Here is a 14,787-nt window from a genome sequence, read left to right on the forward strand (position 1 = left end):
CATAAAATGTTTTTCTCATGCTGTCTAACGATCTTTGTTTCTCATCCGCTTGAAAACTCTTAATGTTTTCTGCTGGTGCTCGGCTGGGTTCCCGCACAGCTTTTACCTGCTCAGCTTTCAGCGCAATGGCTTGCTCTAAAAGTCCCAGATTGCCGCGAGTCATCATGTCATACATTTCAGACTCGTCTGTCACAGCTGACTTCTGAGAATGGCTGTCGTCATCTTTATCGTCATCAGACCTGACCTCCACGACAACAGAATATGCAGGTTTTGGACTGAATTGTCCTTCACAGTGGATTTTGGGTGAGTCCTGAGGAGCACTGGCAGATTCTTGGCTGATTATTTCAGAGGAGTGTTCTTCTTCCTCCTCTTCATCATCATCCAGGTCATCATCTTCATCTTCTTCGTCCACATCATCATCATCTTCTTCATCATCATCTTCATCATCCATATCCTTCTGTAGCTTACACACATCGTCACAGTTTACGTCATCCCTCTGTTCAAGACATGACTCACTGCTGGGTTCACTGGTTACCTCAATTACTTCTTCTGCATCTTCTGTTTGAATGATAATATCTTTATCGCAGACCTCTTCAACTAGAGATTCCTCAACCTCATGTTGCACTACTTGTAAAACTCCGGCACTAGGCTTGGAAGCCTCCAGCTCACTTTCTGGCAAGTGCCCCTCTGACACCAGTGCTTCCTTAGCTATTTGGCCTAGGTTTAAGAGAGAGTTGGCAATGATTTCTTGATAGCTGCTGTAATTGGCTTTTGCAGAAGGACTTGTTTCATTGTTAGATTTAAGCGTTTCAAAAGTTGATTTTGCTGAGCTTTCAGCTGTAACAGAGAATAACAAAAGGTTATCTTCATCCTGCCTGTAATTACTCTTCTGAATAAATGGATCTTGTAATTATGTAGCTAGAACCACTGCTGCAATGAATCTCCCATTAACAGTCACAACATATTGAAACAGGAAGACATGTTCACTGGTGTCCAGCAGATTATATCAGTGCTCTAGTTATATTTATTCACATCTCACTACTAATAACAATGCTACAGTGTTCTATTATAAGGAGTTTATCCAGCTCAAACTAATTTATAGTAACTGTAACACTTTGTCTCCACCATTGTCCAGTGAGAAGAGGAGAAAATAGACAGAAATAAGTTTATTTTTTACTAGGATATAGACATTGCTTTCAGGGGCTGACATGATAACTGGAAATTCTAGCATTATTTGAGCTAGAAGTAAGCTTTTTGCATTTGTCGGGTTGCGCTTATATTACGAGTTTAAAGTAAACTGTTCTTGCTCTCTCACTAACCTGACAAATGCAAAAAGCAGAAGTTAGTATATTGCGTGCGCGTTCACATATTCCCCATAGAAGTCAATGGAGCAAAAAACCTAACACCCCACTGGCGCGCAAACCTAATAACATATTCTCATTTGCACTAACCCGACATGAAAATATTAGTATAAATATTATGTTCTTCAAATACAAGAATATGTTCTATTTTTATATTTCTACATATATCTGATGGTATTTTGGTAAAATATATATCTATACCTATATATATATATATATATATATATATATACACACTATATACACTGTATATACATACACACACACTACATGATTATATAAATATATATATAGGAATATCTATTTAAAAATACATAGAACATATTCTGCTATGTGCAGAACATTGGAATGTGAAATATTTAAAGTACACATTATAACACTTTATTAAAAATGACTATTGCATAAATATGCTTTTTATATGTTTTAATCTACTTAACTGCTAAGGGCTCCAATGCACTTATATATATATGTCTTATGTGTGTACATATGTATTTATTTGTTTATATGTGTATATATGTCTGTAAATATATATATATATATATATATATATATATATATACACATATAAATACATATGTACACACACACACATATATATATATATATATATAAATAAATATATATATATATATATATATATACATACACACACACATGCACATATATATATACCTGAGATCTCATATCTTTGTGTGCAATATTTTTCTGAATAATTTTTATTAGATGGTGTTATTATGAGTGTAACTGTAAGTGTAATGTATTTTTTATGTGTTTTGTGAGACTTTTGTTTTGCAAAACAGTTAACCACAGCTCTGAGTACGCGTTAATCATTCTAGCGTAAATCATGATTGCCCTCAAGCGATCGCGTTTACATTCAAATTGTAATACCAGCCCAATTTAACCTGCATGCAAACGATCATGAAAATCCAATATCACTTGCGCGCAAACATTTACGCTCCACTCGTAATCTGGCCCATAGTTAGATTTGTAATTTTGTGGCATCCCGATGAGGCTACAGCTGGTAAGTAAATGAGATGCAGGCATACACATGTATGCTCCAGTCAGTGATTGTCTCATCTTGAGTGACATGGGGGGTGTTCCAGGAGTGGAATTTTGACTACATATTTAAACCCTTATTAAAGGGGTAAAGGGTTTTACACTATAATGTCCCTTTAAGGATTTATGTGCTTAGACATACTAAAATTAATCAAAATGATAAATACTGGCATAACCATGCTCAGGCAATTATATAATTTAAATGTGACCTCTTTGTGACTTTTGATGGTTAAAGTTTGCCACTCCTGATTTATACAAAACTTTTATGTCAATGTTGTACTTGTTCCTGTATAGAGAATCACCTTCTTCTGCCTCTGGGCTGTGAACATCTTTGGGTTCTGTGTTTTCAGATTCCTCTTCTGTTTCATCCAATGATCCTTCAGAGTCCTCTGTTGCAGTCTCGTCTTCTTTTAACTCAATTTCCTCACTTCCGTCGCTATCAATGTTGTATCCTTCATCTAGTGCAAGCTTAAGTGGGTGTGACTTCCGTTTGGAAAGAGGGTGCTCCATTTCAGATTCCTGTAACTTTCTTTTTCGTGCCAGAGGGCAACTTTGTAAACTGTTGAAGGAAGCAAGATGATGGTAGGGAGATTTAGCACCATAAATGTTTCCAAAATGCAAGCAAGTGGATATATCAAACAGATCAACATATATCACTATAAAAATCATTATTTATTACAACAATATCTGAAAGGTACATATTTTTCAAATTTATTTGGTATGTAAAAATATATTTATTTTGAATTCTTGGTAAGGTGGCAACAATTTCCTTTATATCTCAGCAAGGATTACTGCAACTTTATTTATTAAAAAATGTTTTACCACTGAGATGTTTTGTAAGTTGGTTATCTATTAATGTAATATATTCATATTTTTCCAGCATATCTAAGGACTGGTTCAGCCTTGTATAAAAATGTCTTACACCACATTTACCTTCTATGTCTTGCATACTTTCCACTTATATGTCCTGAGCCGTTACATCCTGGTGTGGGGCAGCTTAAGTGAATAAAAATGAAAGAAATATTAAATGTGGCATCAGTTCTTGAGCCAGACAATATATACAGCAAAGATGGGCCAAATTCCCATTCTCTAACCAGCTATCCATTATCATTCATTTTCATGGACTTTGTGTGTTCATCACCATGTGCTAAAAAATACTTAAACCTGTCACCTTATCTAATTACGGGGTTTATTGTTATTTTATGACTTTGATTAATTGAAGAACTGCATTTACGTAACCATCTCAGAAATCTTACATATGTAAATGAACATTTTGAGTAAAGCAAGAGTTATTAAAAGTTGCCTTAGAGACATACTATGCATATATAAACCAGCTTCATACCTATATTATTTGTTAGCCACTGGAATAAAGCATTAAACAATAGGAAATAAGCATTTTTCAGAGAGTGAGATCTGCTATCATGAAACTTAACATTTCCAATATGAGGAAGTATCTCTAAACTGCAAAGCTGGTGGATAAATTAAATAGTATTCCTAATATTTTTTCTGATGTATCACAAAACAAGAGCCTTCATAATGAGTCCCAATATCTATCTGTTCATATTTTGAGTAGTGTAAGCTGCAGAATGATCAGTAAAAATAGGAATGATCTGTGTATATAAACGACAATATTAAAAACATAGATCAAGATTCAAAACGTATGTAAATCTCCTGCCCCAATATGTGTGTATGTATTGGGTACTTGTAAAGCACGGCTAATCACCCATAAGGGTCTCAAGGTGCTGCTCATTTTATCTACCTCGGAAGGATGAAAGGCTGAGTGGACCTCGCCAGGGATCTAACCTGCAACCCTTGGGTTGCTACAGAGCTCAGCCACAGTGCCTTAGCATGCTGAGCTATGTACCAGGTTTTACTGAGATCATAGCCCATTATTACTGCATATTTGCAAAGCTGTTGCCATATTCTGTAGCGATCTATGTAAACTATGGTATAAAGTGGGTATAGTTATACTCATTTTTTATTTTTTTTTATTACACAAATCAACTTATGAAATCCTTATAACAAGCTACACTGCTGTTATTACACGACAAGCTGTGGGCGATCACTAATGATTACCAATGTAGGTGACTTACAAAGTTGCAGTAACCACAGCTAAGCTCTAAAGCAAATTTCATCAGATTATGAAAAAAAAAAACATTGTCAAAATTATGAAACACTACCAGAATTATTTTATTTCTCTTCATGAAACTTTTTGAAAGCAACTAGTTTGTCTTATAAAGTAATAAATATATGTTTGCTCATAAGATAGGGGCATTTCTGGGCCAATACAGTGTTCAAGGTTGCTGCCCTGCAACAATGTTGCAAAAGGCAATCTGACCAAGTCATACAATAATACTTATAAAACTGAACGATTGGTATTTATTATTGCAGTGTGTATAAAGAATGTCTTCATGTGATCTGCAACTTCTAACACCCAATTGCAATTAAAAACATGGCAGGTGGTGCTTCCTATGGGAATATGGAAAACTGACTGATTGCATCATGCTAGATATCCCATTACCTCAAATCCTGTCCCAGGAGCTCCACTGGGATAACTGCAAAAAGATAAAGAATATATCGTCAGTGGTGTATTTAGGTTTGTGTTCCCCTAGGCACTGAAAAATCTACTTTCTCCTGAATTTTACAAAAAATGTAGTTTAAGGAAAGCATGGAGGGGTCATGCCCTCTAACTACCAAAGATCTTTGATTTGTTTTAATTTTAATACATAAAACATCTGGGGACCTTATGGATGGGAAACATTTGTTACAGAAGAACACCTCAAAATCTGCTGCCCCTCCTAAATCTTGCTGCCCTAGGCATAGGCCCAGCACAGCCCTGGCTAGCCCAGGTCAAAAAATGACCCTGGTATAAGTGAAAAAAGCAGGGGGGAGATCAGGGTATATATTTTAAACATATATTAATTCTAGGCTAGTTTAGATTTTAAAAAAAAATCACTGTGTCAAAATGTGTTGTTATATATGTAGCACGTTATAACATATAACTGTAGAAGTAGAGATACCTCATACTGAGACATGATAACAGTGTTAAAAATATTATTAAATATGTATTGTATCTAGAATGATTACTATGAACAACTGCATTACATAAAAATATCTAGAGCAGGTGGGTTTGTTAGTGGAGGGTGGTAGAGGAGTTTAATCACAGATATTAAAAACTCTGCGGTTATACAGATATAAAATGGGCGGCATTTGGTTATAAATATGGGTACAAGTGAGTCTTATCTTGAGGAACAAGTGGGTCTTATATGGTAACTAATGGTCATATCAACTGAGGTGCAGGTAGGTCTAACTTGGGGTGTGAAGAAAGTCTGATGTGGAGTGACAGATCAGACTGGTGAGGACAAGGAGGTTTGTTTTAGGATGATCAGAACAAAGATGGTGGTCTGATGAGGCAGGCAGTGGGCGTATATAGCTGATCTAGCAAACTGATACATATGATCTAGGGTTGCAGGGTCAGACAAGCCACTAATTTGTGGTAACATTCCACTCTAAAAGTTCAAATAATTAAGATTACAAAATGTTGTAATATATATACTGACTTTAAAAGCAATAAGAGTCATGCTTGAAGAAATACGTTCTTATTTCATGAAGCTCCTTGTTTTTTTTATATTTATCTATATCCAGATTTCTAACCAATGTGTGTTCTAGTAGCAATCCCCAAGAGATCCTGCACACATCATATTCAGCACTGCGCACATGAATGCTTGTAAGTAATTAAGAGCTTTCATAAGTTCAGAATGAATTAATCATAGATCTGGCTTATTATCATGCTAGGATTTTTTGTGAATGAATCTAATGATGTGCAGCTTGCATTAATAAAATGTGGTACTGTCTTATCACAGGGGCGTGACCTACAGTCAGTTTCACAAATAAAAGTTACCCACTTACCTCTGATTGTTTTGGATCGTGTACGTGTTCTTTTGTCGTCATTCTCTACATTCATCTGCAATTATAGTTTCCAGGAAACATCTTATTATTCCAACTTATAACACAACTCTAAATAATTCACATTTCTCATTTTTTTCAAAAACCAATCTCACCATTATAATAATTGTTTTTATATTATTACTTAGATATGTTGCTATTTTTGTTACCAGGAAAAATACATGTTGGCGTTTTTTTATAAGTGCAATTTAAGTATTTAATTATTGCTTGTAATTTACTATGCATTTAACCCTTGCAAAGGAGTTAAGCGCTTTATTAAAGTCAACTAGTAAGTATAAATGCAGCCAACTCATCTGGTGAGCCAATTACATGAGGCATACGTACATAGGCACCAATCACCCGCTAGCTCATTGCTGCTCCTAAAACTATTTAGGTATGCTTTTTAACAAAGGATATCAAGAAAACAAAAAGTGTATTGAAATTACATGCCCTATATGATGTACGAACTTTTACTTTCATGTAACTTTATTATTATTCAGTTATTTAATTGTAATTTGTACACCATAAAAAAATATGTTTTCAATGATTTCAGCGACCTGATCATTTATAGATGGCGTAATAAAATATTTAATAAAAAAGGTGGTCTACTTTTCAAATCCAAAGCTGTTTTCTTCTTCAGCAGCCTTCTAATGGCTTTGTTTCAAGGAATGTACACAAATAACTATAAAAGGAATTATAAACGTAAAATTGTTCAATTGTTTTTCAATGTTAAATATATTTATACTTAGTGCATATTCACATCCAATACTTCTGGTATCAAGCTAGCTCAATAACATAATGAAAGATGACCATTTAAAGGTCTCTCTGGTTCTGTTCAGCAATTTCTATATATATCTATTTATGAGAGTATTGGAGCCCATGAGGTTCATCCATTGGTAACAAAAGACAAAGCTCTATGTATTTGCAATACGTTCATGTAATTCTCCTGGGCAACTTGTCAGCCTATTCCCTTTTCATGTGAAGTTAGTACAGTTATGATGGAGTAATCAAGCAGAGAGCTACACCACTGAACAGAAGGGAAGACTGCCATGCTATGAGGCTCATATTATACAAAGACAACTCTTGTTAATAGAGATTGCCTTATGAGAGGGGTTATTGTTAAGATGCAAAGCTGATACTTAACATGAGAAGTCCAGGACACTGATAGTGACTTTGGTGTTGTGTAACAGCTGATGTTTTTCATGGGGTCTAGAGTTGGAGAATGAATAATAATTTGTTAATGTTTGAATAACCTTGTCTCATAGGATAACTAGTAGGTTCTCACCTACATTCTCTTAGCTTCTACTTCTGACAGATCTTGCCATGAAGCAGGAACTGATAGCTGTAACAACACTAATGCAATTCTTTTATATACGGTAAAACTCTAGTTTTACTAGTCAAGTAAAGAAATTTATAAAGGCCTGCGAGAAAATGTAAAAAGGGTCATGTTGTACAAATCAATTTAAAAATGGAATTGTAGCTTGTTCCCTAGGATAGTGCCCACTAAGGGCTCATTTCCATTGAGCCGCAATTGGGTTTTTGCAAAAACTGCTGTCGGAAGCCATTACACTTATCAACAGTTCCAGATGGTGCGTTTTCTATCATTACCGGCCCAAAGAAAATAATAGAATCCGAAAAGCTCAAATTTACACCAGGTTTCCATTGATAACCAAACAGTTAAACACTGTTGGAAGCTGTTGATAAGGTCTCAAACATTACGGCATGCTTAACTAGGTTTAGAAGAGGAAAAATAACCTCTTTTCCATTGAGATATTAAAGTTTCCAAACAATACAAGTGTTTCACCTTATAAATTTATTGTTATTTGTAATATTTATTGCTGGCTCAGGTAAAGGACTAGTTGGAGTTATGTTCCTATTTAAATATCAATATGTATTACTATTTACATATAAAAATGTAATCAAGCACATATCTCCAAAATTCAAACTAGGCATATGCCTATATCAGCACTTAATATTATATATATCAATACATTTTAACATTTAATAAAAAAATATAAAAAAACGTTTGAAACCCACCTCTTATCTCAGTGCATTTTGATAGTTAGGCAGTTCTAGTTCATGTGTGTCATATAGATAACATTATGCTCACTCCTGAGGAGTTATTTAGGAGTCGGCACGGATTGGCTAAAATGCAAGTCTGTCAAAAGCACTGAGATAAGAGGGCATTATGTAAAGGCTTAGATACATGGAATCCACAGAGACAATAAGTGTACTCACAGTGTTGGTTATGCCAAACTGGGAATCGGGTAATAAAGGGATTATCTATTTTTTTAAACAATAACAATTTTCAAGTAGACTGTCCCTTTAAGTAGAAAAGTAAGTAGAAAAAATAGTTTCAGGTAGTTGTCACATGTAATGTCAGCAGAAAAATCACATTACTGATATCTCTAGATTGGGTATTTTATAAATGTTCCTGAAGCAGAAGTGCTATAATTCAATTTAATGTTGAAGCATTTGAAACCTCATGGGTTAGTTATTTTATGCTCAATCTTGCTACCACCCTGAGGATCTCTCATTTTGGTTTCTCCTATGAAGGTTTACAAGAGGCACATTCAAATTCAAGTTGTGTGTGTGAAATTTGTAAGTGTATTATCTGATGAGCGGTATTCCTGGTAGGAGGGCTTCCCCACTGCTTGGTTTATATATCCCTGACAGTGAGCCCATTGTTAAAGACATTCAGAACAAAATTAAACAGCAGTCACTTCCTCCTTGGCTGACACAAAGGATTCCTCAGCCCGGCTCTCCATCTCTTTTAGAGGATCTCCTCCTCAGTATGTTTCTGGCATATAAATGATCCATAACAGGGCTTACACTAAACACACCCTGACATTTAGCTGTTTTGTGATATTAATGAATATAAAGTACCCAGAAAATCAATGCATTGTCAGATGTAACCCCCAAAAAACAGGCTCCGCTAGTGCTACAACGCTCACATGCACAGAAAACACATATGTTGTAATATGCTAAAGATGAGCAACACAGAAGCTGGTGCAAATATATTTTTTCACTCTGACAATGTTTATTTTGTTAAAATGGCCACTTGCATGTGAGGTTTAGGGAGCTTTCTATTCTGACGAGAATTTTATTAAAGTGGCTTAAAATTTTATTTAAAACCTGATCTTATAGGTCCAAAATGGATGAAAAAGCTTTTTTTCCCCTGTAAGTGAATAAAATAATACACTAATGGGAAAATCATAATGTGCTAGCATGGCTCACTGAACAGGAAATTAGTGGTCCAATTATATCATCCAAGAATGAGAATAGCAATTTGTATTTTTTGAAGAATTTATACAAAAAAAAAGAAAAATCTGTAATTATTCAATCTTCATCAGTAGATTGGCAAAGTATAAACAGATAGACAGCAAGATAGGTGGATATAGAAATAATATTGTTTTATTCTATTCTCTGTATGTGCTACTTATTAGCTAAATGTATTACCTTGGACTCCCTGCTGTTTAACCTTTTTGTTGTTTTGCAGCTGTTGCTTTTCTCCTCGCTTGTCCACCTTTGGTTTAGCAGCTCACCTCGGAACTCATTTTCTAGGGATAAAATACAAGACATAGGTGAAAAGCTTGTTTTAATTCATAACTGTCTCATTTACCATCTCCATAACTATATACTGTCTCCAAGTCACTATTGATGACATCTATATGACTGCTTCCTGCTTGTCTCTGTACAAGCTCCATAACTTTGCACTGTCTCCAAGTCACTATTGCTGACATCTATATGACTGCTTCCTGCTTGTCTCTGTACAAGCTCCATAACTTTGCACTGTCTCCAAGTCACTATTGGTGACATCTATATGACTGCTTCCTGTTTGTCTCTGTACCATCTCTATAACTATGCACTGTCTCCAAGTCACTATTGGTGACATCTATATGACTGCTTCCTGTTTGTCTCTGTACAAGCTCCATAACTTTGCACTGTCTCCAAGTCACTATTGGTGACATCTATATGACTGCTTCCTGTTTGTCTCTGTACCATCTCTATAACTATGCACTGTCTCCAAGTCACTATTGGTGACATCTATATGACTGCTTCCTGTTTGTCTCTGTACAAGCTCCATAACTTTGCACTGTCTCCAAGTCACTATTGGTGACATCTATATGACTGCTTCCTGCTTGTCTCTGTACAAGCTCCATAACTTTGCACTGTCTCCAAGTCACTATTGGTGACATCTATATGACTGCTTCCTGTTTGTCGCTGTACCATCTCTATAACTTTGCACTGTCTCCAAGTCACTATTGGTGACATCTATATGACTGCTTCCCGTTTGTCTCTGTACCATCTCTATAACTATGCACTGTCTCCAAGTCACTATTGGTGACATCTATATGACTGCTTCCTGTTTGTCTCTGTACCATCTCTATAACTATATACTGTTTCCAAGTCACTATTGGTGACATCTATATGACTGCTTCCTGTTTGTCTCTGTACCATCTCTATAACTATATACTGTTTCCAAGTCACTATTGGTGACATCTATATGACTGCTTCCTGTTTGTCTCTGTACCATCTCTATAACTATGCACTGTCTCCAAGTCACTATTGGTGACATCTATATGACTGCTTCCCGTTTGTCGCTGTACCATCTCTATAACTATGCACTGTCTCCAAGTCACTATTGGTGACATCTATATGACTGTTTCTTGTTTGTCTCTGTACCAGTTCCATAACTATGCACTGTGTCCAAGTCACTATTGGTGACATCTATATGACTGCTTCCTGTTTGTCTCTATACAAGCTCCATAACTTTGCACTGTCTCCAAGTCACTATTGGTGACATCTATATGACTGCTTCCTGTTTGTCTCTGTACCATCTCTATAACTATGCACTGTCTCCAAGTCACTATTGGTGCTATATGACTGCTTCCTGTTTGTCGCTGTACCATCTCTATAACTATGCACTGTCTCCAAGTCACTATTGGTGACATCTATATGACTGCTTCCTGTTTGTCGCTGTACCATCTCTATAACTATGCACTGTCTCCAAGTCACTATTGGTGACATCTATATGACTGCTTCCTGTTTGTCGCTGTACCATCTCTATAACTTTGCACTGTCTCCAAGTCACTATTGGTGACATCTATATGACTGCTTCCTGTTTGTCTCTATACAAGCTCCATAACTTTGCACTGTCTCCAAGTCACTATTGGTGACATCTATATGACTGCTTCCTGTTTGTCTCTGTACCATCTCTATAACTATGCACTGTCTCCAAGTCACTATTGGTGACATCTATATGACTGCTTCCCGTTTGTCGCTGTACCATCTCTATAACTATGCACTGTCTCCAAGTCACTATTGGTGACATCTATATGACTGCTTCCTGTTTGTCTCTGTACAAGCTCCATAACTTTGCACTGTCTCCAAGTCACTATTGGTGACATCTATATGACTGCTTCCTGTTTGTCTCTGTACCATCTCTATAACTATGCACTGTCTCCAAGTCACTATTGGTGACATCTATATGACTGCTTCCTGTTTGTCTCTGTACCATCTCTATAACTATGCACTGTCTCCAAGTCACTATTGGTGACATCTATATGACTGCTTCCTGTTTGTCTCTGTACAAGCTCCATAACTTTGCACTGTCTCCAAGTCACTATTGGTGACATCTATATGACTGCTTCCCGTTTGTCTCTGTACCATCTCTATAACTATGCACTGTCTCCAAGTCACTATTGGTGACATCTATATGACTGCTTCCTGTTTGTCGCTGTACCATCTCTATAACTATGTACTGTTTCCAAGTCACTATTGGTGACATCTATATGACTGCTTCCTGTTTGTCGCTGTACCATCTCTATAACTTTGCACTGTCTCCAAGTCACTATTGGTGACATCTATATGACTGCTTCCTGTTTGTCTCTGTACCATCTCTATAACTTTGCATTGTCTCCAAGTCACTATTGGTGACATATATATGACTGTTTCCGATTTGTCGCTGTACCATCTCTATAACTTTGCACTGTCTCCAAGTCACTATTGCTGACATCTATATGACTATTTCTTGTTTGTCTCTGTACCAGTTCCATAACTATGCACTGTGTCCAAGTCACTATTGGTGCCATCTATATGACTGTTTCTTGTTTGTCGCTGTACCATCTCCATGTCAAGTACTCTGCATCACTTGCTATATCATCTATGCATCTCTCTATACATGCAACAGCGAATCAGACTAACATATCATGTGATTCCTAAAGATCATAGCATGTCATATTCACTGAACACAATAGCAAAAGGTTTTCGGAATATATTTATGTAAACTGACCAAGATATATTACATTAAAAATAGATAGAGAAAAACATTTCATAAAAAGCTACGGAAGCAAAACGTAAAACAAAATTTAAAAGGAACATTAAACTCAAAATTAAATTCTCCCAAAAATGTATATGCATAGTAAAGAAACAAAATTGCGCTGTACTTTCATTATTTATTTTGGCACTGTTTTTCATTTAACCCTGAAAATTGTATTTTTTCCACAGCCCACAGAGAAGCTTGAGTTGATTCTGCAGACTTCTGAACTCATATAATTTAACACAGTGGTTGTTTTGTTTACTGTGGGAGCTCATGTATATTTGTCCATAACTGAACATAGCAAAAGATATCAGATAAACAATACTGAATATCAAGATGATTTTCAAGGAGTGTGTCCCTTGACTTCAAGCCAATGAACATTTTTCTAATATAACAATGCTTAAAACATTTACTGTGTATGCATATATTTTGCAATTCATTGCTTATTTTGTCATATATACTGCACATTTCTGTAAAAAAATAAATACATGAATGTTCCTTTAATCTATTTTACCTAAGGAGTTTTTAAATTTTAACATTAGCTTTTATTTTATTATTTAACTAACAAAATGCAAATCAAGAACTCAAAAGAAGTTTAAGAAAATTAGCACTTAGGGCGAGTCAGTTGCTAAAAAGCTATAAATATGAGTGATTTGTTTTCACCTGACATGAGTTATTTATGGATTGTACAAAGGCTGACACACGCAGTGACGTGACATGCGGTTCCTGCCATTCGGGGGGTGGGGGTGCATATCATAAGAAGCAGGAGGAAAAGCTGACTTGTTTACCCATAATAGTTGCAGCTGATGATTGCAGTGGAGCAGGAAACTTGCCCCATTACAGTCACTCTCTCCTTTCTTTATCCCTTTAGGTTTCTCAGTAATGAATCTAGCCTGCAGTTACATTTTCTTCCAAGCAATCTTATAATTCCAGGCAGCTGGCTCTCCCTCCCTATACTTGTTAGACGTAGCCATGTTTCTATCTTGGTATGTTTCCTTATGTGATGGAAAATCACAACAAGTCAATCACTGAGCAAAAAAAAAAGTCTTAGGAAATGTTTAAAATGCAAATTCAGAAAACTGGCTGGTGACAAATATCATCAAACAGTGCTTGGCAGGTCCCTGTTGCTGGCAGCTAAGAGCACAAACTCTGCAGAAACATTCAACAAAAGATAAATTGAAAGCCCCAGATATTTGCTGTTTTATACTGATGGGTATTTGGATGTAATCTTGCTACAAGGCCCATGTTTACTAAACAGTGCTACTCTTTATTCTGATAAACATTTGAAGGGCTGATGCGCTAAACAAGTATTTTAAATGCCAGGGACCAGCTGGCTCTCCTCCGAAACTGCTGTGTGATTTTAAAAACAGACTATTTTTTTTACAGTAGGCGGTACATATAACGTAAAGATTGTTACTACAAATTTGCAGTTTGTTTTGTAACTATAACAATAAAGGAGATTTTTTTAAACCACATTATCAAATGAACATTAATTTTTTTTATATATGAATAGTGTCAGCAAGTAAGTACTACACTACAAAATATTTTATATGCATTGAAAAATTTTGCTAGAACAATGTACAGGGTTTTATTGTGTCAAAGCACTCCAGGGATATACTCATTGATATAACTTGTTGATTGTTTATGTTATCTATTTCCCTGTTGCCAATTAAGACCACAGATGTCCAGAAGCTCCTGCGCTGATCATAGCATAGATTTAAGGGACTACTATATAAAGTGGTATAAACTAGCTGTTGTATAGATTTACTTAAAATTGGTATCTCAGTAAAATGCTGCTTCTATTTAAATGTAGGTGAAAGCAAACAATTTAAAAGGGCGACAAAAGCATGAAGCTGAAATGTAGAAAGATATAATGCACATTTCGAATGCAAATAATAATAACAATAATAAAGTTAGGAAGAAGAAGTATCATTCACCCCTCTGTATAGTCTGCACCCTTGGTATGAAGATATCTGTTTAATTTTTTCACCCACAAATATTATCCTCTTGATGTTCCTGATCATAACTATAACCCTGCACTGTAAGATGTTGTGGCTGTTTCAACAAAGATGTTGTAGCTAGACATGTGCGTTTCGTTTCAAA

The 14,787-nt window shown here is 35.7% G+C and overlaps 1 protein-coding gene across 1 annotated transcript in view; it reads right to left on the reverse strand.

The window, feature by feature from the left end:
* The window catches only part of MYT1 (myelin transcription factor 1), an 81,563-nt gene that overhangs the window by 45,642 nt on the left and 21,134 nt on the right, over positions 1-14,787 (reverse strand). Inside the window, exons 2-7 of the mRNA XM_053716143.1 lie at positions 9,822-9,922; positions 6,327-6,381; positions 4,939-4,972; positions 3,351-3,413; positions 2,720-2,976; positions 1-837 (exon numbers count right to left, since the gene is read on the reverse strand). Of these exons, the coding sequence (XP_053572118.1) occupies positions 1-837; positions 2,720-2,976; positions 3,351-3,413; positions 4,939-4,972; positions 6,327-6,381 (1,246 nt within the window). The 5' untranslated portion in view covers positions 9,822-9,922. The remainder of the gene's footprint in view (positions 838-2,719; positions 2,977-3,350; positions 3,414-4,938; positions 4,973-6,326; positions 6,382-9,821; positions 9,923-14,787) is intronic.

This window comes from Bombina bombina, chromosome 1, assembly GCF_027579735.1.
Source record: "Bombina bombina isolate aBomBom1 chromosome 1, aBomBom1.pri, whole genome shotgun sequence".
Taxonomy (NCBI): Eukaryota; Metazoa; Chordata; class Amphibia; order Anura; family Bombinatoridae; genus Bombina; species Bombina bombina.